At 38.8% G+C, this 26,556-nt stretch overlaps 1 protein-coding gene across 3 annotated transcripts in view; it reads right to left on the bottom strand.

Annotated features, from left to right (window-relative positions):
* Positions 1-21,981, bottom strand: part of gse1a (Gse1 coiled-coil protein a) — a 33,643-nt gene extending 11,662 nt beyond the window's left edge. For 2 of the 3 annotated variants that reach the window (XM_057329790.1, XM_057329792.1), the window contains exons 1-7: positions 21,779-21,980; positions 13,468-13,665; positions 7,620-7,801; positions 5,678-5,841; positions 5,392-5,589; positions 3,908-4,075; positions 2,136-2,458 (exon numbers count right to left, since the gene is read on the bottom strand). In XM_057329790.1, coding sequence (XP_057185773.1) covers positions 2,136-2,458; positions 3,908-4,075; positions 5,392-5,589; positions 5,678-5,841; positions 7,620-7,801; positions 13,468-13,663 — 1,231 coding nt within the window. In that variant the 5' untranslated portion in view covers positions 13,664-13,665; positions 21,779-21,980. Of the gene's footprint in view, positions 1-2,135; positions 2,459-3,907; positions 4,076-5,391; positions 5,590-5,677; positions 5,842-7,619; positions 7,802-13,467; positions 13,666-21,778 lie in introns of all 3 variants that reach the window. The other variant, XM_057329791.1, reaches the window with a different exon arrangement.
* Between the last annotated feature and the right edge of the window lie 4,575 nt (positions 21,982-26,556).

The following is a 26,556-nucleotide window of genomic DNA, read 5'->3' as shown; positions in this document are numbered from 1 at the left end:
AAAGTTTTCAACATTTATTAATCTTTGTTAGGTAATATCAATACAGTTATTCATGTTCATTGTGCGTTAACTAATGTTAATACACGGCTCATTTGAATGCTTGATTCTGATTGGCCAGTCACGACATTCCAAGGGTTGTTCTTTTCAAATAACAACTGCTCAAAACTAATAAACACATGACCGGTACTACTTGTATGTTTAATATCCCTCCGCTCCAACAAAGATTACCGTCTGGCACCATCTTGTGACTAAAACACTAGACAACCGCGATTTGCAATGGAAGATTTCAGCATTAATTTCAACTTGTATGGTAAAAACAAAACGTTTCAGCAGTGGATAGATTTGGACGAAACAAATAACTCCCCAGTTAAGACAAAAAAGCGAAAACTGAACTCTGAAGAAAAAACAACGACAAGACTCACTGAGACTGAGCTTGACAAAATAGAGCACGACAGCTACGAAACAAACACAAAAAGGAATACGGAATGGGCAATAAAACTTCTCAAAGACTGGCTAACAGAGAAAAAAATGCAGACAGATTACGACAAGTATGAAGCAGAAGATCTTAATAAGGTATTATTAATATTAATAAGGTTAATTAGATCTTAATATCTCATTAATATAATAATAATAATGTTATTATCCCCCATTTTCTGTAAAATAGTCTTTATTTTATATATGCACAATTTAGAATCTTTTAGACTGTAAATCGTATTATATTGTATTGTCATTGTGTTGAATGTCTGTACTAGAAGCTTCCAACACCAAAGAAAATTCCTTGTGTGTGCAAGCACACTTGGCAATAAAGCTCTTCTGATTCTGATTCTGATTCTGATTAATAAGGTGTTTCATATGTAGCGCTTAAAAATTGTTGTACTACATAGTTTCTTAGGAAAGTTAATAGCCGCATGGGACTATATCTTTTCGCGGAAGGTTTACGCTTTAAAAATAAAACATTAATAAGCTAATAAAATGTTTCAAATTCATATTTTTGTCCAGTTTTTTTCTCATGTGGCAAGTAGCCGTGTAATAAGCGGGATAATGTACAGGCAGCCGGTTGTTATCGCGAAAGAAGCCCTTCTTTCGCGATAACAACCGGCTGCCTGTACATTATCCCTTACTTAACAGATACAGCTTTAGACTTTAAAATGTATTAGTAAATGCTGAAACTAACAAAGATGCTGTAGAAGTAACTAATGCATCAACTAATGTTAAGAAACACAACACTGTAAAAAAATCCTGCCGTTTCTTGGGCGCCAGAAATATTCAGAAAAATAACGTTTTTACCTGTAAAATTACACTTCCCGTTGTTTTTCTTGTAAATTTGCAGTCTTTTTCTGTAATTTGACTGGTTTTGACCGTATTCCAAAAATGCTTAAAAAATATGTTTTTTAAACCTTTTTTTATTGTACATTTATAAATAAATAAATCTGTAAAAAATAACAGTAACTTTTTTACAGTGAACCTTACTGTAAAGTGTTAGTCATTTTGTTATTCCATGGTTTTGATGAGTATACTTTTATTTTAAGGTGTGGAAATACATAATAATAAAGAAAAAAGACTGAATAAGCGACTAAACTTCTGAACGACAGTGTATTATTACTAAGGACCTAGGAAAGACATTTTTTTAACTTTCTTAGTGTATATGTTACTGTATGAGTTGTGAGTTAAGTTGTGAACTGTGTGGCGGGATATTGCGCAATTTACATAAGAAGAGAAGTTCTTCAGTAATTGAACAGATAAAGGGTGTGGACTGTACACTCTGTGAACGTATATAAACTAAAGATAAAGACAGAAGGTGTTTTAATTGATCCTAAGACAAATAAAAACGGTTTGGTTACGTATGAGGACGTAGTTATATCACAAGATAGACCTGAACATCCTCATTCCTGCTATTATACAATTATGCAGTCAAACCTTGTGACTTTTTCTGCCCGTACGATTACAAAACACGTTAAACAGAAAGATGATTAATCTAATTGCTCGGAGATTACAAACCCCTGAGCAATGAAAACAGAGGTTACTTCAATAACTGCAGCAGGTTAAACTACAGGTGCCTGGAAGGTGATTTTGGGGTGAATCCTCCCTTTAAGTATTTAATATTGTGTTCTCCAGATCGCAGTGTGCTTTCATACCCGGTCTATTAGCAGCGAGTCTGTCGTCCAGCTTGGCTCTGTCCTTCACCGGCTGCCGGTGCGTGAACGGATGAGCCAGCGAGTGAGAGTTCACGTGAGAGATCGAGTGCTGGTTCGCGTGCACCTCGTGGCTCAGGTGGCGTTTCTCCATCTCTCTCGCCCTCTCCTTCTTAATCTCCATCTCCCGCCCCGTTTCTCTCTCTCTCTCTTTGTCCCTCTGCACCTCGCGCTCCCACTGCCGCTCCCGTTCGATTTCACGCGTTCTCTCTTTATCTCGGTCCTTTTCTCTCTCGTGCTGGCGAAGATCTTCTTCCATCTGCAGCCTGTGGAGGGTCGAAACACACACACGCGTGAACGGTGTGAGATGCAACACTCTCGACAGGAACAAAAAGAATACACTCAGCGAGATGCCGCGGGAACACAGGGGAGTGTTGATGATGTTTGGTACGGGCTATGAAGAGGAGAGTGAGTCAAGGTGGCACGTGTGAGCTATGTGGGACTATTGTGGTGTATATATTAAGTAAGAGGTATTTACGCTTGATCATCTCTTGTTGTGTTTTAGATATCCACACATGCAGACCAAGTGTAAATTTCACCCAAAGACATCAACAACAACATCAAATCAAAACAAATAAGACATGAACAGATAAATAAACAGATATCAGACCTGCATTTCTGATGCATTTTTGTAGAATATCAGTATGAAGAACTGTAACTATTCCTTATTTAAGACATATTTAAAGGAGTAGTTCAATTCCAAATTTGCCCCCATTCACGTTCCACAGTCATTTTTATTCCTACTATGGAAAGTGAATAGGGGCAAAAACTCCTTTAAAGGGATACTTCACCCAAAAATGAAAATTCTGTCATCATTTACTCACCTTTGAGTTGTTCCAAATGTGTATCAATTTCTTTGTTCTGATGAAGACAGAGAAAGATATCTGGAATAATGCTTGTAACCAAACAGATCTCAACACCCATTGACTACCATAGTAAACAAAAAAACAATGCTAGTCAAAAGTGCCCCAGAACTGTTTGCTGTCCTACATTCTTCAAAATGTCTTCTTTTGTCTTCAACAGAAAAAAAAAAGATTAAGTAATTTTTCCTACTATGGTAGTCAATGGATGTTGAGACCTGTTTGGTTATAAGCATTCTTCCAAATATCTTTCTCTGTGTTCATCAGAACAAAGAAATATATACACACTTGGAACAACTCGAAGGTGAGTAAATGAAGACAGAATTTTCATTTTTGGGCGAAGTATCACTTTAATACTCATTAAAAGGTCAAGTGTATAAAATTTTAGCAGCATCTTGTGGTGAGGTTGCGAATCGCAACTAACGGCTCACTCCTTTTGAAGCACTATGGTGGCTGACACAGAACTAAGATGTCGTCATGTTTTCTCCTCTTTGCCGAAGGAGATAACGTATTTACGAAATGCGCTCTGTGGAGCAGTTTGTCCATTTAGGGCTACTGTAGAAACAACATGGTGAATTCTATGTAGGGGAACTGTATTTAGTTAGAAATATCTTATTCTAAGGTAATAAAAACATAACGCTTCATTATGTAAGGTCTTTATACACCTCTGAAGATATAAGTAAGGCAGAAGTATAGTCCGGATGGGACGCGTATGACAAAATCGGAAAAGACGGAAAGTCAAGTATACCCGTGGCTTTATATTGCATTTCTGTCAGTACAGTAGATCCTCCAAAAAATGACCCACTGGACCTTTAAGATTCATTCAAACTGAAATACATGTCAATGTGTATTTACCTCTCTGAGTGAAGAGCAGTGAGCGACGGATGTGCGATGTCACCGTGGTAAAACACTCCCGGGACGGGCAGGTGAACAGCGGAGGGGTGCAGGGCTTGCATGGCTCCACCTTCTGGAAGCTGGTGGTAATACGAGCGGAGTGCAGACAGATTGTAGTAGTCTTCCATCCTGATTAACCACAGGAAGCAGAGAGCGAACAGCAGTTCATTAGTGTCTCTATAAATAACTCACTCCTTCATTAACCTCTGGCCTTCTGAAATGAACATTACAAGCTATTTCTGCTACTGCTGTCTCACCTCCGCTGACTCCAACAAAGAGACGTGCTGAGTGTGTTATTTACTCAGAATGAGGGAACAAATGACGACGGAGAGATGTATAATTAAACCAAGAGAATGGCTGTTTGGAATATAGGTTTGTGACGATGGATTAAAGTCGCATCCCGTAAACGCATATTAAAAAGCGCAAGTATAATGTAAGCAAAATTTTGGATCAGGGAACATTCTCAGAGCCGTCTTGATCTTAGTTATTAAAAATGTTCTTGCAGTAACGTTAAAAGAGCGTTTTATCAACACTATAACGTTTTCATTACTTAATGGGAATGTTAGCAAAACATTCAAAATGTTGTTTTAAATGTTCTAAAAACATTCAACTCTAGCACATTTCAAACAAAAGTCATTCAAAAACGCGTCAAAGAGCTTGAAAGTAATGATTTAAAATCATAATAAAAGAAAAAGAAACATCTAGTTTTAATAACAGTAATAGTTTTTTACATGTAAAGGGTTTAGCCAATCATAACAATGATCATTTGCATATAAAAGTCTTAAAGGACCAGCGGCAACAACAGAAGTTTAGCTTCAGAAAGATGAAAAAAAGATTGTGTTAGCAAAATAAATGTTATTTGTGTTTTGAGATTGTTTTACGGAACATACAGCCGCCGTAAAAATTCAATTAAGAGACCATTTCAAAACTAATTTCAGTGTTTCTAAATTTACTATTAATAGGTATTAATAGGTGTTTAGGAAAAATGATACTTTTTGTTTTTGTTTTTGTGAACTACTAACAATAATTCTACGAAATTTGAAATATATATTTTTTTCAATTTGCATTCATTTGAAGAAAATGAAAACTGGAGACAGTTCAAAATACATAAAAGATGCTCTGTATTTTTTCAAACCTCAAATACTTCAAAGAAAACAAGTTCCTATTGACTTTTGAGCGATACAACAGTCATATCTCTACATGTATTCAGAAAAAGTTATTTTTGATGCGATAACACAGTTTTCAAATGTCTTGTCATGCTGTCAGTCTTTCACGTTGCTGTTGGACTAATGAGGTTTGATTTTGTTGAAATTCAACAGACACTTGACCGGAACCTGTTAAAATACATCTCGAAATGATTAAATGAACGTTAAGGATGGTCTCTTAATTTCTTCCGCGGCTGTATGCAGAGATACGCAGTAGTGTGTAGCCTAATATGTCCACACCTGTATGAGGCGAGAGAGGGATGCGGTAAATATCCTGAGTGAAAGTATGCAAGAGCATCGGCAGCAGCCCCCGGGCCGAGCCCTAGAGGAAGCACAGGCATACGCAGCTCTTCTGCCGAGGCGTACGGACGGAACCCGTCGCGAAGATACTCCTCCTGAGTTCCTGCTAGCAGCATGTGAGGAACCTGGCGTGGCAGGCTGAAAGAAAATGAGAAAAGGATGAGAAACTCACCGAAGATGACAACAGCAAAGACGGGTGCATGGCGAGGGAGGGCGATATACTGACTGAGTCTGAAGGCGAGGGTCTTGCATGAGAGCGCTCGAGGTCATGCTGAAAGGATGGGTGCCCGCCAGGTATGGAGGGAGAGAGAGGGAGGTCTTCTCCTGGGCTGGCAGAGGCCGGTCTGAGGGCAAACGCTCTTGACCTGACCCTCTCAATCCTGCTTCAGCCTAACAGACACAGATTTGTTAGGGCATCGTGGGAAACTGAACGGTCAATTTTTTTATTATTGCTGTTGTTCACGATTTAGCAAAAACAACAAATCTATATTTGCATAAAACAAGACAAATTAAATGTAAGAATTTACCAAGAAACTGACCAGAAAGAGTATTACCAGGAACTGGTATAAGCAGGACACCCCTTTACTTGATGAATGAATCGATAAAAATTGTTAAAGAAATAATATAATATGGAAAAATTGACTTTTGAGAGGAAAAAAAGGATTTATTCCTAAAATACTGTGAGAAATGGATTGAATACTACGATGTAAACAATGAATGATCTATGTGTGAATATATGTTTATATATTTAGTACAACTATACATGTAAAAACAGTATGTATACCCCCCTACTCTACTCTACTTGTTTTTTTTTATGTTGGAAAAATGGAAAAATCTCAATAAAAATCAAGTTAAGTTAAAAAACAAACAAGTCAAAATGCATTATATTTGATTAAATCCCATTGTATATTTTAGCTTCTGCACAGTAGCCATCTTGGTTATATCGCTGCATCTTCTTCAATTTCAAATTCGATTTAATTTGAAGTTAATGAAGTCAAATTATAGTCCGCAAAAAGAAATTCAAATGACAAAATAAACTGCATAATGAAAAATATCCCAAGCGCCATTAATGCATGTAAATTGTTTTGCAAATGTTCGTACATTCAAAGCAAGTTTTACATTTTGTATGCAAAGTTCTTGTACAAATGTGTGCTCACAACAGTGAACGGTTGCAAATCGAGGGCTGATTATTCGGCGTGTGTACATTTATATGTACTTTAAAAGAGAAAGTAATCCGACTCCTTCGCCTTTGCGGAAACTTAATTCATAGTAAGAATCAGTCAATGCAAATATTCTATAAATATTGAACAGACGTCCCATATGCTATAGCCATAATGATTTAATGTACCTCCTAGGCGTTATATAATGAGGGCCGAAAAAAGAATAAATGTACGATAGATCTGCGCGTGTTTGCATTGTAAGCTATAAACATCTTAATGGAAATAAAGACTGGATGCAAATGTGTGTGGTCGAAGTAAGAGCTGGGAAAAGAGACACTGTGGTTACGAGATGACTACATAGTTTACACAGAGGTTCTCTCTCTCTTTCTCTCTCTCTCTCTCTCTCTCTCTCTCTCTGGGCAGAGCTACAGAAGACTCTTTGTGTAAACAGAGAGGGTAGTTTGATCAGCGTCTATTGTCTAGCCTGATGTCCCATGACTGCTGTGTTAAATAAACTCACAAAGCTACACGGAGACCAAGAGCCGAACACACCATCCATCTGCATAAGCACACACACTTTAGCACGATCTTGCGGTCACGCTTCAGAGTCACTGAAACAACGGACACGCAGGACACCCACAAACTGGCCCACTTGCACTAATCTAGCCTAACGTAAACCCCCTGACCCCATCAGGACCTCAAGCCCCCCCCTCCTTCTGAGCAGAAAACCAACAGTCTGGCCTTCCCGACCCCACAAACATCATCTCTGCAGTGAATGAAGCTTTCTCCGTCATTTAGCTCAACTAGAGAGCACGGCGCTAGTGACGGCAAGGTCATGGGTTCAACATCCCGAGAGTGCTTGTGCACTTTTTCTCCGTTTTGTTTACAAAACCCAGTGATATTTAAATTGTCATGCATCTGTTGTAGCTTTAAAAAGCGAGAACCATTGATGTTGTGATGACATCATTGAGAACCAATTAAAAATTGATTCAATAAAATGTTTCATACCTGACGGCCTTCAGACCTCCAGAAGCCGTTGACTGTTTTAGTCGGAGCGATGGTGACCACAGGCGGCGTACTAGTGGGAGGGCCCAAGCTTGTACCCATGGCAACCCGTTTCGGCGTACCGACCGGAGAAATGTGATTGGTCACGGGGGAGGAAACATGCGATGACTCGCTACTAATGGAACCTGAAAGAAAAAAATAAGTTGGGAGTTACTTTATGTTTTTTGGTTATGGTTTCACGCTGAAGCTAATATTTATTAAAACCCAACAGCTAATTTTTTTTTTTTATTATTCTTTTATTCTATACTTTATTCTATATTTTATCTAATATAATTTTTTATTTTATTGCATATTTTATTGCTTATTTTATCTTATAATGTTTTATATTTTAATTTATATTTAATTCTATATTTTATTTTGTTTTGTTTTATTTTATCATTTTATTTTCTATCATTTTTTATCTTATATTATGTTTCTATTTTATATAATTTTCTATTTAATTGTATTTTATACTTTTATAAAGTAACAATAACACTTTAACACAATAACAATAATACTGTGGTAATAACTGTGTAAAGTATTTTACTTCTAATCTAAATTTTGCCTATTTGTGCAGATTTCACCTTTACATTTCACACTTTATTTTTGATTTACTATAAAGAAGAAAGACACTTGAACAAATCCCATTTAAGCACCAAGGTCTAAACCACGTCAAGACGTTTTATGATTCGAGAAAAACAAACAATAACAACAGAAAAAGATCAATAACAAACACATACAAGTGAAACTAGCAAATGAGATGTGGAGATGTATTTGTATGTGTACGTGCCAAACAAAACCAACGAATTGTCAGATGACTGCACAGACATCACCCTGTCTCAGACTGCCAAACTCAGCCGCTATCAAAGCCCCCTTTGGGCTGTCAGATCAGATGCCAGTTTAAAAAGATAAAAAACAAACAGTGCCATCTCCCTGCGGAAAAGCCACATGCGCACAACGCTCCAGTATTCCTCTCGAACCCCTACTGCGGTAACTCGGCACTTCACCGTGATCAAACGCAACTGGATTGTGTGCGTGCGTGTCTGCGTAGACCATCTCACCTCAGGGCATACTCCAGACACCACTCCAAAACCACAAAACAAAAGCTTTTATGTGTCTTCATACGACGTACGAGGAGAGAACATTTCTTACGAGATTACAAGGGACAGCGTTATGAATTATGCATTAATCCAGACCTTTATGACCGAACGCATTTGTTGTGGTTTTGAAAGCAGTCAGAGCTTGTGAGAAATGACTGTTTCCCTATTTAGACTGAATCGAGCACAACGCAAAACCACACACGCAGAAAAATCTCATTGCTGCTAAAAGCAGTATCTATAAGACGCACAACACAAAGAGTAAAGTAGGTCAAGCTCTCCTCAGCGCAATTGTGCCTGCTGGAGAGGTGATAAGAATTACAGAAGTCTCAATGCTCGGCCTTTTGTACTAGTTTACTCATTCTGGATTGAAATCCTTTAAGCATTGTATATCTATACGCTGTGTACCTAAAAATGTTTGGAAATTATTTTGGTCACCAAAGTTAGTTTGTTACACCACCCCGTTTTTACTGTGGTTGTGAATGATAGCTCAAATTGTGACGATTGTTAAGTGCTATTTCTCTACTGATCGATGTACACTTTTGGACAATGGACAATACAAATCTCACCGACTTAGACTGAATGACGGGCCTGGGGCCTCGTAAATAACTTTTCATAGATTTTATTCTTAAAGGGACAGTTCACCCCAAAATTACTCACCCTTGAGTTGTTTCAAATCTGTATAAATGTTCTTGTTCTGATGAACACAGAGAAAGATATCTGGAATAATGCTTGTAACCAAACAGTTCTTGGCCTCCATCGACTACCATAGTAGGAAAAATGACAATGGTAGTCTAAAGTGCCCCAGAACGGTTTGCTTTCCTACATTCTTCCAAATATCTTCTTTTGTGTTTAACAGAACAAAAACATTTATAAGGCCGTGTTCAGACCTGACTTCTTTTTCGAAGCTGCTAGTGTCTGTTTTACATTATAATCTTATGGAGTAAACCATGTTTTCTTAAACGCCAGCGCCGGCGTCATATTCTGCAGCTCAGGGCGTCTTTTTAGGTTGAAAAAAGTTCAACTTTTCTGAAAAAAAACGCCCTATACGTCAAGCTCCTTTTCACAGCTAACCAATGACAAGCGAGTAGCGAGACCTGTAGTTTCCATAACAACATGCGAGGAAGGTGATTGGTCGAGCAGGATCCTTCTCTAAAAAATAAAATGGCGGCCGAAGCGCTGCTTCGAACATATTTTTATATGAATTTAAGTTTATCTTTCACTTTTAATAACTTTCGATTGCATTTCTAGTGAGAAATTAGTACTGTAGTTTTAAAATATGTGATTGGTTTTTGCAAAGATGGTCTCTGTTTATAATTCAAATAGACTTCCGTTACTCTGCCTATATGAATCCCGTGTGCTGAGCTGCCTTCACGCACAAACGCTTTTTTACTAAGAAAGCGCTCTTGTCAACTTTTTCTTGTCAAAAAAAGACGTCAAGTGTCATGGCCTGAAGCGATTTTTCCTACTGTGGTAGTCAATGGTGAACATACAATATCAAATGAAAGAACAAAGCCACTTCTTTGTTTTCTGCTTTAAAAAACTCTTGAATGTAAGTTTCTTTAAAAATACAATATGTTGAACAAAAAGCTGAGAAAAATGCTGTTCTTTTGTCAATACTTTGTCACTATACCACAAATGAGCGGTAAGATGCGATGCAACAAAAGACAATATAAACCATTATAAAAAAGGCATTTGTCACGTCGTGCCTCATCCAGTGGGGACAGGATTTCTATTTATAATGTTTTTTTGGTCTGTGTTGAATCTCATTGGTTCTCATGGTCACAAGACACACGACAACCAATGAGATTCGTTGAGACTGTGTGCGGCCATTTTGAGTGAAAACAGTGATCATCTTGTTTACATCCAAACGTGACAAAATTAGCTACAAATATGTGAATATGTGAAACACCATCAGAGAAAAACACAAAACCTTTGCACCTGTACTTTGCAATATGGTGTACCATATTACTACCTCAAATGTGCAAATTTGTACTTATTGTAATGCATACATATCTATACCTAAATGGTACATATTAGGACCTTTTTAAAGGGTACTGTCCCAATGACAGCTTTTGTACCTTTTTTCAGTTGCAACTACAAGGGACACTTTTACAAAAGACAATGAAGTTGTATTATACGTATGTCATTTCGCAGTAGCTAGAGCAATCTGAAAAATCTGAAATCACGTGTTTTTCTGTGTCTTTGGTGTGTTATAAGTTGCCCATGCATGTATTAGACACATAAAATTGCAAAAATGAAAGTGTTGGAACAAAAGATGCATTCTATCTAAAAGCGAATGCTCACCCAGACCTGCCTGAAACACCTCGTGTAACCACACCCCCACAAATCTACGTCAGTTGGTGGTATGATTTGACTTAGAACTCCCAAATGTATACGCAAGTAAGGTGGGTGTACCTGTCAGTACAATTGCTTTGGAACCTGATGTTCCAAATATGGTAAGAGGCGTTACATTTCCGTCACACGCTTGCAGTATTCGACCAATCACTACGCACTGGTTAACTGGCCAATCATAGCACACCTAGCTTTTCAGAGCCATGAGCTTTGTTAAAAATCTGCTCGTTTCAGAGAGGCGGGGCAAAGAGGAGATACAAACATGCACGGTACGTTTTTGAACCTTAAATCGTGTAAACACATTGCATTACATCTAAAACAAACAATAATATTCGTTTTAGCCGTGTCATATGACCCCTTTAAGAAATCAAATGTATGGTATTGATATTTGGTTTAATTGTTGGTGGCAAATATGTTGTTTTATTGTGACCTTAGCAGGGCATTTTAGATATATCTGTCTTGGTCTTGCAGGACTGCTGCCTGGAGGCTTTGCAAATATGGCCGCCGAGTGTGACGACTTTTAAGCTAGTTTGCATCCTGCATAGTGACAGCAACTCTTACCCAGAAAAGTTTCTTCAGAAAACGGCCAAATATAGTTTTACTTTTTTCTTTTTATATACATGCTTTATCTGCGCCTTCAAAGCTTGTGCAATATTCGAATTGTTTACAGTGGTGCTAATAAAGCTTTGTTGACACAACTCTCGTGTCACAGAGATTAGAAAAAGCATGAGCGTGTGTATGTGAGATGTCAGTTATGTACTATTTCAAACATCAATGGGGAACACATTCACAAAGACGTCTGTACACACACAAGGCCGCCAAAGCTTAAACAAAAAATGGCATTTACAAACAGGTTTAGCAATCTGAGACAGAACAACCATGACAGTTATTGAACTACTGTAGTCACGGAGTCTATGAACACAAAGTGTCATAGAAAGACGGGGCGGTATGCACGATGTGAGACGTCAGTGAGAAGGAGATTTATTGAAGGCTTATAGAATTTACTGGCATACAAGCACTTAACCAATCAATATATCACTTTCTTTCGGCCTGCTTATCTCTGCCGCATGCTTTAGAAAGAAGAATACAATAATGTTAATACACACATGGTGAAACCGTTGTTCATAGCTGTTCACGAGCCTTCAGAGCCTTTGTTTAAAGATACAGTTACAAAAATGACCACTAGTCATCATTTATGCACAAACCCACAAGATTTCTGTTATAATCTGTTCCTCACCCAAAGCTATGGTATGGTTTCCAAACACCCTGAAGGGGACAGTTCACCCAAAAATAAAACTTCAGTCATTATTTATTCACCCTCATGTTGTTCAAAATCTGTATATGACTCTTTATTCTCTGGAAGACAAGAAGATATTTTGAGAAATGTGTTTTTGTGTTCATACAATGGAAGTCAATTTGTTTGGTTACCAACATTCTTCAAAATATCTTCTTTTGTGTTCTGCAGAAGAAATCGAGTCAAACAGCTTTGGAATGACCTGAGGGTGAGTTAATGATAAAATGATTTTCATTTTTGGGTGAACTGCCCCTTTAAGACCGATTTTATGAGGTTTTGCACAGCGACTACTACTATTCTCAAAATTTCCTTTTGTGTTTCACTGAAGAAAGTCAGGTTTAGACATCCGTGAGGGTGGTTAAAAAATATCCATTTTATCTTTTTAGGAGAAATAGTCCTTTAAGCAGAATTTAAGACAGACCTTTTTATTTCCTACATAGCCTCCCTAAATTTTGTTGATCTGTGCTAAATTGTGCAAGACGGCAGCTTACGAACACATAAAACATGATCTAAGAACTTACGTTTGTATGTAACGCGCATTATCAGAACAAGCCGCGTGCGTGCGAGTGTGTGTTTTTGGCGCAGACTATAACAATTATACAGACAGATGGGTGGCTAAATGTTGTGCCAGCCATCTGAAATGCAGCAAACCCATATGCAAATATTATTCAAATCTATTCACAATTTGTTGACAGAAACCGCCACCCACACTCATACACACACGCCGAGCAAAGCACGGCTGTCCATATAAAAAGCGTGCATATGGCCAACCCGCTTTACATCCGGCGTCAGCTGCAACTGATGGTTATAGTGCTACAACGCATAATATATCAATGACCACAGACATATTCTCCAATATTAGTGTTTTCTACAGGGCTGTCGTTTTTCAATTCAAACAAGCATTCATACTTTGAACAAGAGAGAATAACATGAATTATAATGTTGCAATGATATTGTTGTGCCGACAACAGCAATGTATTGCGTTTGGGGCAAGGTAACAGGAATGAGATGATAAAGTGACGAGAGCAAAGGGTCATGGGTAAAGACGAACAAAGGGCACGCTCACCTCTTGGATCTTCGGCCTGTTTAGCTAGTTTGCGGAGAGCGGCAGCGAATCCGGAGTGTGCCGACTGGGATGCCGGGCTTCCGTTGCCTACCATCGCCCCGCTGATGGGGGAAGGGGTCAGGGGGCTTACAGTGGCCATGGTGCATGGTGCTGCGGAGATCATTCCTAATGATGGAGACTTTGGCTCATGGCTCATACCTGCAAGAGAAAGACAGAATTGTAGCTCTGTTATGCCAAATTTTAAGTCATTCATAAAGGAAACTGATGGTTCATTGGGTTGAAGCTCGAACCCAGGCATCGAGAACCCTAAATGACCCTGTGACCCGAATTCATTCAACCGCTACTATTAAAGTGAATGAAATGAAGGCAGTGAATTCTTACATGATTTTACCAACCTAAAGATAAAAGTGTGTTTCAGATTAAAACGGTATATTAATTGTAATCATTCTTTCTTTAATAGGCAAATCCAAACTGGTTGGGATAGTCAATGTGTTTTCTGCTGATATAAAGAGCCTCGTTCCTCTAACATGACCGTTGGCCAGAAAACGCACAAAACAAAAGTTAAAGCAACAAAAACCTCTCACTTCCTTCCTTAATGTATCGCTCTCTCGCACCTTCAGCTATCACACTCGGCAAGAAACAAACAAAAGCTCACTTTATCATGATAAACTCTGCTTCACCCCTGCCCTCCCGCTGAACCAAACAAAACAATTAATAATGAACTTAGTGCAGTTTGAGCTGGGAGTGAAATCCTCTGCCTTCAGCCACAACTTCATTACAACTTAATGGAGCCTGACGCACCCAAACACTTATAGGCGGAGAACATGTCATCTAAATGGTTGTTGTTGTGCTGATAAACAGATAAAAGGGATTAAACATTGAAACGTGTTCACCATAATGCACACATAAAATACTCACGAGATGCATGTACAGTACATATGTCACCAAAATGTCCATTTGGCCAAACAATTTTGACTCTTAACCTGTACTGTACTTAACCTTCTGCAGAACACAAAAGAAGATATTTTGAACAACATTGACCCCCCGTTGACTTTCATTGTATGGACACAAAACCACTGTGACATTTCTCAAAATATCTTCTCTTGTGTTCCACAGAAGAAAGAGTCCTGACATGAGGATGCATAAATTATGACATTATATCATCGAGACATAAACTCCATCAGTCTTGGATAAACCGGTTTATCAAAGAAACCCCCGTATCAGGTGCTCCTGAGAGAGATATCTCTCTTTTCCCACACACTTTGCCTCAAAAACACGTCGGCCTATATCTTATTCTCTGCCTTATTTGGACTATTTACACTACCAACGAATCTGCTATGAAGCCACACCTGCACCTCCCCGTTCCTCTCTTATCTTCCCCTCGCACTTTTTCTCTTGGATAATAATCAGAAATAACAAGAGTCGCCGGTCGATGTGGAAATGAGAAAAGCCACAGGTATCTACCCAACCTGCAACAGTCATTCAGGAAGTAACGACCCCTGCCTAATGCACAAGAGGACAGAGAGAGATCTGTAACTGTGAGCGCTGAGTAATGGAACAGACATCGCATTTATTTCCTCTTTGATGCCTTAAAGGCACATTTCACCCAAATAAGCATTCTGTTATTTACATGCGTGTCATCCTAACCACCATATACAGCTAGCAAGCTACAAAAACAACGAAGACAACATAAGTTGTCCATACTAGTCGTCTGGAGTGTTGTGTGAACACCACAATTTAGTAGATTCACTAAAAATCTTCCATTTTGCCTTCATTCTCATTTGCCCCTATTACATCCAGTCAGTCACATGACAAGCGAGAGCCAATGACGTCATTGACATGTGACATCACAGCACGCCAGTCCTGGAGCAACACCTTTCAAAATACGACATTTGAATGGAACTTCTCATAAAAATCCCAGTTTTCGTTCCACAAAACCAAACAAACTACATAAGAGCGAGTATATGATTTTCATTTTTCGTGAGCCATTTTATACTTCCATCAGTTTTGTTTTATCATCGACTTATTAAAGACGGCATGAAACGAAGGTAACGGTCATGTTTTTTTCCGTACCGTGACGTATATCCGAGCGAAACGGCTTCTGAAATGAGAGAAAATGTAGGCGGGACTTGGTCTCCCATATCGAGAACCGATTGGATCGTTGGTGTTGCTAACAAAATGGAGGCAGATTTGAATGCTAGTCTGCAGTCAATCGTGGAGGACTCACCATTGTCACCCTCCCTTGAAGAAAGCTCCGCCCTCTCACCATTTCTCATGACAGGAAGTGATGAGAAGTCATTTCGAAGGGGGCTTCACATTTTTGATAAAAGATTATGAGGGCAGGGCACATACAGTAAATCTAAAATAAACATGAATAAAAAATAATGACGTGCACAGATAAGTCACTTTTAAAAAACACTTCAATATTCCGTAAAAAATAGATTTCAATTTTGAGTTTATGCCGTCTTAGACATCCCTCTATGGTGCTTACAGTTACTGTATAGTGATCTTAGAGAGATTAAGAGATGAACATTTAAAATATTTAACTGCCCTGAAAACGTTTAAGTATGACATACCAACCATATAATTGTTATTGCTGTTCTATACACATATAGAATGCTTAAGAAAATATTCACCAGTGCGCATCCACACGGACACACCTACATTGACAAACCAATGCAGAGAAACAACACTGTAAGCCCTGATCTAACAGGATTCCGGCATGTTTCTCATTGACCTAATACTTTTGAATCCAGTCACACATATTTAACCAAAAACGCATGCGGTACGAAAATCTTTGGTTTCCAAATCTTTAAAGCGGCCCTTTTACAGCTTCCTGCGTGATGATCTCCTCTCTCCAAGACGAAATTATGCCGTGCTGTTTTTCCCAGAGGCTTTAGTTGTGGTTCGAGTCAGCAAAAAACAGTCCCAGAATCCTCTGCTCCCCACTGGCTCTCTAATAAGCTTGTTCATTAGACAGTGCTGCCAATGCAAATTGACCCAGCCCTTGTCGACATGACCACCTCATGTAAATTCAATGCGAGAAGCAGCGAGGATAAAAGACTGGGTGATGGATGATGTGTCAAAGTGCTTTGTTGGGCACAAATGAACAGTCTCATACACACACACATACGTGCACACATGTCCATAATGGTGACAGACATGCCATGATGCATGGCCGACTGTGGGGATCTGCTACCCACGGCATTCATTAAGACTAGATAAAGCACCTCACACACACCTGCCTTCTGCTCATTAACCCCAGTGTACGTGTGTGTGTTTCACTGACAACATTAAAGATGGATGCGGATTAGGACGCTGCTAACACTTTCACATTGAGATGAGCTAATTGGTTTTCACTACTGTTGGGATTGATAACCGGGGAGAAAGTTTGACAGGAAGCGAACGACCGAAAGGTTGAAGATCTCAGAATGACGTGTCGAAACCACTCTACTCTCCATAAGAGAAGCACTTCCATTAGCATTGAGTGTCCTTGATTAACTTCGCATTGATTCTTCTGGGGGCGTCTGTGGAAACTGACACGGTCACCAACAAACTGTTGACCTCAAAGACAGCAGGGTGATTTCGGCTTTGTAGTTTCCTGGGATATCAGGTCTTCCCAAGTGACTTGGAAGGGCTTGCAGTGTTCACCTCAAACCCATACCGCAAGGTTCGGTAATAAGTCCCCTAAACTTCTACGTCTAAACTTCATTCAATTTTTTTCATAAATCTGCAATTTTCAAAATTTTGAGCTTGTTTGAACGTCTTTGACCGAGCAGTCAAGACTTCACCTTAAACTCAACTTCAACAAAACCTTCCCACATTTTTTCTCCTCACCTCAGGTGATGACTCAGACTTCCCTCAACACGTGGCGAAAAACCCCACAGAGCATTTCAGATAACCAGCTCTGTCAGTATTGATATCTCAAGCTGCTTATAAAAAAGACCCTTCTTCGACCCTTACTCAGTCAACAATTCATACACTAGTCATTCTCTGACTAATACTTGTGCCGCACATCTAAAGCAACACTGCTTGACTTGCATTTGACCTCTGGAAATTCTCTCACGTGAAGCCTCGTCTCAAGTTTTTACACTGGCTCTCAGTAGCTCCTTGAATAAAATTCAAGACACTCTTTCAGAATCATTATCCCATGAGACCCCTGGGCACATGTCCATAGAGGCACGCCGGTGACCCTGGTGTTAAGCTTGTTAAGTACTGTGCGTGCAGAGGGGCCTGGGGGCCGTAGTGTTCAGCTCACACTGTACTAATATCTTGTGCACCAAGATTCCCAGGGGTTCCTCTTGTGATGTATGTGCGGTGGGGTCAGGAGCCTCAGCGGTCACCTCGCACTGCATATGCCTGACCCCCCAACCTTGGCCCTTAAAGGGATAGTTCACCGAATAATGAAAATGAGTTCATCATTTACTCACCCTCATGCCATTTCTTCAACAGAACACAAAAGAAGATCTTCTGAAGAATGTTGGTAACCAAACAACTACGGACCCCACTGACTTCCATTGTATGGACAGAAAATGACATTTCTCAAAATATCTTCTTTTGTGACCTCTTAAGCTCACATCCAAGATATTTTAAGCATTCTTGCATAATACACACTATGATCTTTTAACACAGCAACTGTATTTGTGAACTCATGAGGACACAAGATGACTCGTATATTGCCATCTTATCTATGTACACTGTACACTTACAGCAGCATTTGTAGCTCTTGATAATGAAAGCCAGTTCAATCTTTACATCTAACCCATATTCTCACGCCATCCGTTCTGGTGGTAACTGTTACTCACATCACACACGTCATTTCTTGTTAGTCATTTTGGTACAAAGGTTTGTGCATAAATGATGCACAACCCCATTGCATGTCTTACCCTTGTGTTAAAAAGAAAAGGTAAGCAAAGGGCATCGTACGCGGTCTTTAGCATTTTTTTACCACACATCTTCGTTCACAAAACCACATTAGATATGCAAATAACCGCAAAGCAGATTATCCGATACCTCACCGAACTACAGACAAAGCGCTTCAGTCGTTACATGAATTTAGACTTCCAGCTGTCCCATGTGCACAAAACACACATCCTTTAATGTGATAATTCACCCAAAAATGACAGAAGGATGCAGTAAATGAGAGTTTTCATAGCCAAAGCATTAATAAAACAAAACCCAAATTCTTGTCAACCAACGCGCTTGGAATAATACTACGCAACAATGCTCCCAGCTTGATGTTTGTCGCATTAGATGCTGTCATCTTCCACAGAAGGACTTCACATCTACTGTAGGTTTACTCACCGTTTCTTTGCTCGGCATATGGTAGCATATGTTCCCTGTCACCGTGTAAAAGCCGACAACATAAACACTCTTATCAGCTCATCTGACAGCTCTGTGTGCGCCTCACAAAAAAAGTGAAAAAAGCCGTTCCGTCTAAAAGAAACGTCATAGGCCTCCAGAGTTGCTGACAGACATCAAAAGCACGCTGGGTGATGTGTTTAAAGATGAGAAGAACGTATGCCTGCGCAAACCTGCGGTCGGCTGATTTGAGTAGGTCACGTGGTCAGGGGTAGGATAAAAGATGACAGTGGCTTGGGTGCCCTTTCTGCTTTTTGTTAAGCTAAATGCTACCGTCTTGTTGTAGTAGTACTGTATATTTGTGCTCATTTATCCCATTGGTTATGCACAAAGGAAATGAACAGATTGTGGCCGGTCACATGGGATCAGTTTTAGCACTTCAGAGGCTAAAATATCATGATGTATTAACCTTTCATGATGTATTAACCTTCTCCAGTCACTTCACCCAAACAGATGACCCCGAACAGAGGCCACAGTAGTGCAAACACCCGGTGTGTATACATACACATAGCAGGTCTGTTATAATCGAAGCCGAAATCTGAGCTAATCCCAATACAGTCTGTCTCTGAGGGTTTGACACTACTGAACACACAGACGGACCAAGGTTGTTCATTTTACATTAATCTTTCCTCAACAACTTATTAATCAATCGGGAAACCAGAGATGATGAAAAAACATATTTTAAACACAAAACCACTCTATTTAATACACATATCTAGACCTATGTCTCAGAATAAAACACAGATTGTTATGTTTTCAATTAGGGGTGTTACTATATACCGGTATTGACAAAAAACGTGATATTAAACTGTTTTATGATCAATATAATGCTAAATCTATAGGGCTGTGCAATTAATCGAAAATTAATCATAAACGTTAATTTTGGCCTTTAACAATTACAAAATCAAAATAATGGTGGTAAAACGATTATTGCGCTGCATTCCATCTTCTTCTTCAGTTGAATTCAGTTTAAAAGACGAGGGTTTTTTTTGGTTCTATGTAGTTTCAAAAGTGTGAGTAATCGTGTTACATGACCGTGATTTCAGTATTGGCCCAAATGATCGTGATTATGATTTTCGTCCTAGTTAAATCTACAACTACTAATATTGTAATTCAGCATCCGTTTTAAATGTTGACTTAAGAAAGATGTGTCGGGCAATCAAAGGAGAAAACACAAAACAAACTAAATTAAAGATGAATTCTAGCATTACTTGTTTCCTTAAAAATAGATACCGTGATGGTATCGTTACACAATTTCTGTCCACGATAACATTGACGCGAATAGCGGATATCGTGACAGTCCTATTTCCAATACATTTAGATGATAAATTACATGCATTTTATCGATTCCATAACTGAATCATTTTACAATAATTGATTTTTTACCATTAAAATACATGCAATATTCTGATAGAAAGCATAAGAGTACACCATTTAATGTAGATATACCCGTTTATGTACAAAACCAACATTTCCTGAAAAACATTTAAAAAGGCATTAGGGGGCATTTTGGCTGCTTAAAAATAACAACAAACCACTGAAAAACACAGATAATTGATATCAAACTGGTCGCTAGTCTAGTGGAGTCATATGGTGAACGACAGATCTTACTCACCCCTCATCTCAATTTCCTTCCGAGATACACTAACACTCTTCACATAAATCATTCTATCAGTGCAGTGTGTGCGCTGGTACAGGTCGAGCGACATATTTATTGTCCCATTACATTTGCACTGCGCTTTAGTGTTTGTATATTGTCATGTGGAGATACCAGTTGTTTTTTCTTCTTGAACTTGAACCTTTACCGTGATCATAGGCAAACACGCCAAATGTACAGCCACTAATTCTCATCAAACACTATACCTGCCCTGCAAGACTAGCCACACGCATACTTCAACGCACACCCCACGCATTGTTCAGTGTACCCTGATCAAAACCTGTATGTGTTACAGATTTAATCTTTGACTTTGTGTGGATGTAGCCTACTCAATAATTACAGTAACTTCTTATTAAACAGCTCCTCCTTTTCGATCCTACAGATCCAGTCTATCCTGTTCAACAAAGACAAACTACAACTCTCATTTTCACACCCAGCAAGTGCCAAACAAAACCTCCGTTATCTAGAAAGTCAGAGGGACTAATGCAAACTCAGGTGCTGCCAGGTGCACACGGACGGGCTGCGGGTTTAAATGTGTTTTACACAATGCATTCATTTAATGGGAGCGTTTAGAAACTGAAACTTGAGTGTAAACACGCAGACAGGAGGCTGTACTGTACCGACCAGTCAGTCAAACATATTACATTTAATAGGATGAATAAACATCAAATCAATATTAATATTATGAATAAACAATAAAATCAACGAATAAATGAAACATTAAAAGCATGACAGTCTGTTTTCTTGCATTATGTTTATACATTAAGATACTGTTGTGTTTGGACTCACAACCAGAGGCAAAGCCAGATCGATGTTTATAAGTGTAATGAATTAGACGAGAAGCAAGGGGGAGATAAATGGAAAATTAACCTTGAGGTTACAGAAAAGCCGAAGGTCATATAACTCAACCACGACTCTCTGATCTCTCTCCCACAGACAGAAAACCAAAGGTTTTACTCAGAAAAACAATTTGGGGTATTTGATGAGTCAAATAAAACGCGAAAAGCTCGCAAATGCGTCCAAAATGACATTTAGGTTCAAATGTGCGATAAAAAAAAATCAATAGCAGACACGAAAGACCTTCGTGCCTCTTCGCATCAAGAGTATTCAGAGAAAATGCTGAATAATATTTTACGGGATGGACCGTAACGACTATCAATGAAAACAAAGCGCACGACCGCGCAGTTTCCCCGGCACGCGATGATGCCCCGTAACAAAAGCTCGAGCAATGAAAGCAAACAGAGCGCGCTTTGGTCGAAATCTTTTTACCGCAACATACGTATGAGAACTTACCTTAAAACGGAGTAAAAGCGTATTTCCCATGTATCTAGTGCAGGAATAAATCCATCGCGTCTCTCTGGCGGCGGCGCGGCGGTGGAGTGCGCGCAGCGCGCCGCAGTGAGTGTGAGCGAGGGAGTGAAGGCGGCGCTTGCACCTGCTCCACTGATCCGCCCCCGGAGGCAGAGCCACAGTCAAGGGTGACGGACCTCCCTCACACTGAGGTCCGAGAGGATGGAGGTCAGGTCACACTCTGAACATTTGACTGTGTGCGTGTGTGTGTGTGTTAAAGGGATGCGTTATGGAGATGTGTGTGTGATATCGACGGGCTCTCACATTTAGATTTCCTTTAAAAAAAAACATAGCAAAAATAATACAAATACATGAAAATATTGAAATGATCAAATTAAAATGATGTAGACTCACTATAGTCAAGCTTTCGTTAAACTGACTTAGTGATCAAAAGGCATTCCATATTTTATTACTTATCATAAATGTATCCGATTTGTAACTTATAACAATGTTAACGTTTAATGTTAAAATAAATAACTAAATATATGACCTAACAAATGATATCAATGTTCATATAATAAGATTAACAAATTGGCCACACCCACCAAACAAACCAGATACAATAGAACAATGTCAATTCAATTGTAGACATTAACCGTGTGTAATGTTTAAAAGCGTTTGCAAAAATGTCCAGGTTGTAGAACTGAATCAATTGAAATACACAACACAAAAAACTGAATAAATATGCATATAGACATTCATGAAACAAACATGGATTAATCAATACAATAGCTAAGCAACTTCAACTGATATGAAATCATATTTTAATGTTAAGAAGACAACGTTAAGCAAGGAAAGCAACCAGAATGATTTTTTGGACCATACGATGCCAAAGTACTTTATGTAAATGAAGCACGTGAAATAAATAATGTGTCTGTTAGGCTAAGCTATTAAGACGTATTTCCACAACATTCGCTATAAATATTATCACAGAAAACTCATCCAAATTCTAATATGACCAAAATGCTTTTACTAAACAATAAATCTGCATTGAACCTAAAGCAAAAAGAAAATATTCTAAGGTTTGAGATTCATGCCTCTTGAACAATGAGATCACCTCTATAAACCAAGCACACTCTAAATAATGCAGAGTTATTTATGCAAAATAAATGAAGGAGTTCAGACATAAAAACCATGATGTAAATCTGAGTTTACCACATCCCCTCTCACTCCCTCTCTCAGAAAGAAGAGACTAGGAGTTTAAAACCTTCCATTTCAGCCTTTAAGCGTCCATCTCCAATTGATTCTCACTTACTGCACATACACGCACACACACACACACACACACGCACACACACACGCACACACACACACACATGCACACACACACGCACACACACACACACACTACATAGCTGCAGGGCATCCTTGAGTGAGCACGAATGTTTGTGTGTCTGTCTATTGAGTGATCAAATGACAGACCACAGTGCTAATAGTCAAAAAGAGGAGGATGTGTTTATGCCTGCTGTATAAATGATACTTGCACTTTATCTGCGTGTGTTTTTGGTTCTCCGTGTGTGCGTATGTGTGACAGTTAACTGATTACAGAGGCACCTGCAGCTGTGAGACACACACGCACACACACACACACGCACGCACGCACGCACGCACGCACGCACGCACACACACACACACACACACACACACACACACAGATTCAATGGGGGAAGACAAAGAGAGACTATGGTGGTTGGGCAGCACACGTGCTCCTGGTGTTTGTACGACTGTGTGTGGACCTGTAGGTGTGTGTGTGCGTTCGTGTACTTGTGGAACTGACATGATTTATCTCCACTCAGCGGGAACGCAATCTCACAGCATCCCACAATGCATTTATGCACCTCACTGCTTTGACCTTGCTGCTCACTAAAAAGCTCAGATCACACACATACTCTCTCTCTCTCTCACACACACACACACACACACACACACACACACACACAGAGAGACACACAAATACAGTATACACATGTTTGTTTTGTTATCCTCGTGGAGACTTGCTATAGACATCTATTGTTTTTACTGACATAATACGGTTTCCCTGACCTTCATTCTAAACCTAATCCTTTTTTTGCATTTTTACATTTTTAAATAAGCATCATTTGGGAAATGGAAGCTGGTCCGCTTGTGCACATTTTGAGATTACTGGGGCTTTTCTCCCCCCAAAAAAGCTAAAGTTTCCATTTGCTCTCCATTTAATCTCATCGATGTCTAGGATAAATAATTAAGATATTAAAGATATTTCATCTTTGATTATAAAAACCAATGGCTTTTTTGTGTAAATCTGATGGTTTTCCTATTTGGGCAATTCCATGGAAATGAGAAATGTTTACCATATGGACAGATCAGATGTCAATATTTGGTGGATACCCGTGTGAAGTCTCTCTTAAAGTTTTTAAAGCAGTTTTTTTGTGTTTTTAACGCATGGTTTTCCATAGTAAGTGAATTGTCAGATCCATAATGGTCCATATTCCTTATAAAAGGGCACATGAAAATTAAAATAAAATAACTATTTTATGTTCTATAAAGAGCTATCCCTTCTCCATTTGTTGGTATTATTGCTTCTAATTTGCACATTTGAAGTATGTTGTCTCCTAAACACTTCTTTGAAAAACATATTTCTTGTCACATCCATAAAATATTAATTTTTCCTCTCTTTAAACAGAAAACTTGTGCATAGACTGATATTCTTCTGATGTCTGTACTATATCAACATGGGTTTAGTCAAATATAAACAGATGATTCAATATACTGGTAATAAATACATTCTCTGAGAATTTATATTTTTAGGTTTTGAGTGAAAATTGTGGCATCCATAACACTGGAATTGTACATTTTGTATCATCTGTCCATCAATGTGAACAGACCCTCAGTGGAAGTCTATGATGATGTTCCGGTGTTAGCAGTCTTGTACATCAGTTGGTATCACAGCTGTGTCGTTTAAGGTTTTCAACACTTTACTGTAAGTGTTGTGAGTCCCTGATGGTCATCCCATAGGTTTTTGCGGTGTAATAACATATTTCTGTTAACACTCAACAGCTGTTCCTGGTCCCTTTAAAAAATGTCATTAATCCAGACGAACAATAACCTCAGCGCTTAAATCATCCAGTTTAACAAGATCATCTAGTTTAATGACAATGTCCTCTGCTGTTCTTTATGTGGCAGCTGAACGCTCACATTGCCAATCGGTGCGCTCAAACCACCGGGGTCAAGAATACGGATGATTTTGAAAGCACCCTCGACAATCATCTCCATTTCTGACAATGTGTTTTTTGGATGCACCCCATTTAAACAGGGATTTTGCCAATGGCCACATTGTTTTTTTCCTCACAATACGTTTGTTGCTCAAAGCTAAGCTGCCCTGCGGCATTTCTCTTCACTGTAAGCCGTGACATGATCAGACTTGTTGACATGAACATTCTGTCCACAACATCTGCTAATATGCATGCATTTGTTTTGCATGTCAATACTAATAGGTAAATCCGTCAACTGATATGGATATTCACACTTGCATCAAATCTGTATGTTTATCAAAAATGTGCACAAAAAAAACACTGTATAACATGTGAAACCTTTTGTGAAAGCTATTGTACAATGTGTTCCAAATTAATAATAGGATCATTCAACTTTGGTTTCTACAAATGGCTGGGTTATTTTCAACCCAGTGATGGGTCAAAATGGGACAAACCCAGCTGTTGGGTTGAAATAACCCAAAAAGTGTCTATACTTGACCCAACAATAGGTTAAAACAAGCAAACAAACAAACAAACGAAAAAAACTGTAATATTCAGGTTAGTTGTTTGAAAATTGACTAAGTAGTTTACAAGCACAATAAAACTCTCTTACTGCAGTAAGTATTGTACAATGTTACTGTGAACATCTAAATTATTTACATACATTTTGAAAAAAATAGTAATATAAAAATCAAACAAACAAATAAATCAATAAATAAACAAACAAACAAACAAACAATCAATCAATCAATCATTGCTTTTATGCTTTTTTATGTTTGGAGCTTGACAAGTCAGGATGCCAGTTTAAAGTACATCATTTTAATTTTTCTGGGTGATCTATTCCTTTAAAATTCCACACACACATCATTCAAAAAGGAAGAAATCATCAACACGCAAGCCACTTTTCAAAATAATGCAGTATGAAGTAATTTGCCTTCATTCATTTCTCTATAATAAATCATCTCTTCATTTAAGCATCATCGCTGATCCCTCAGCACACGGTTCCATTAATCCTGGGGAAATGGAGCACGTAGTGAAACAGCAGCGGCTTTCCTCTCCTTTTCCAGTCCTCCAATCTCCTCCTCTCCCTTGTTGAGTAATTATTGAGAAAATAGCATGTGTCTGACACGGTCGCTGTGGCAACGGCGGTCAGGAACCCGGTCATGAGCCCATTCACTGTGTGAATGAGGGGGGGTTATAGAGATAACAGCAGGATATCTGCTGCGCCCTGAGAGAAGATCTGACACACACACACACACACACACACACACACACACACAGTATTTCTCAGTCTCTCACGCACACAAACACACACACGTACACATATGCAAACAAAAACACAAGCAGAGACAACACACTTTTTTATTATTTATGATTAACTCACATTCTTTATTGTTTAAAGGCATAAAAACTCTTCTTCTATTCTTCTGAAAACAGAGACACCTAATGACATTTTGCTAATCATCTAGATGTACAGTATCTTGTTTTAAG

Source organism: Triplophysa rosa, linkage group LG3, assembly GCF_024868665.1.
Source record: "Triplophysa rosa linkage group LG3, Trosa_1v2, whole genome shotgun sequence".
NCBI classification, from domain to species: domain Eukaryota; kingdom Metazoa; phylum Chordata; class Actinopteri; order Cypriniformes; family Nemacheilidae; genus Triplophysa; species Triplophysa rosa.
The sequence above is the reverse complement of the archived record's forward strand: the minus strand, read 5'-3'. Positions and strand labels throughout refer to the sequence as shown.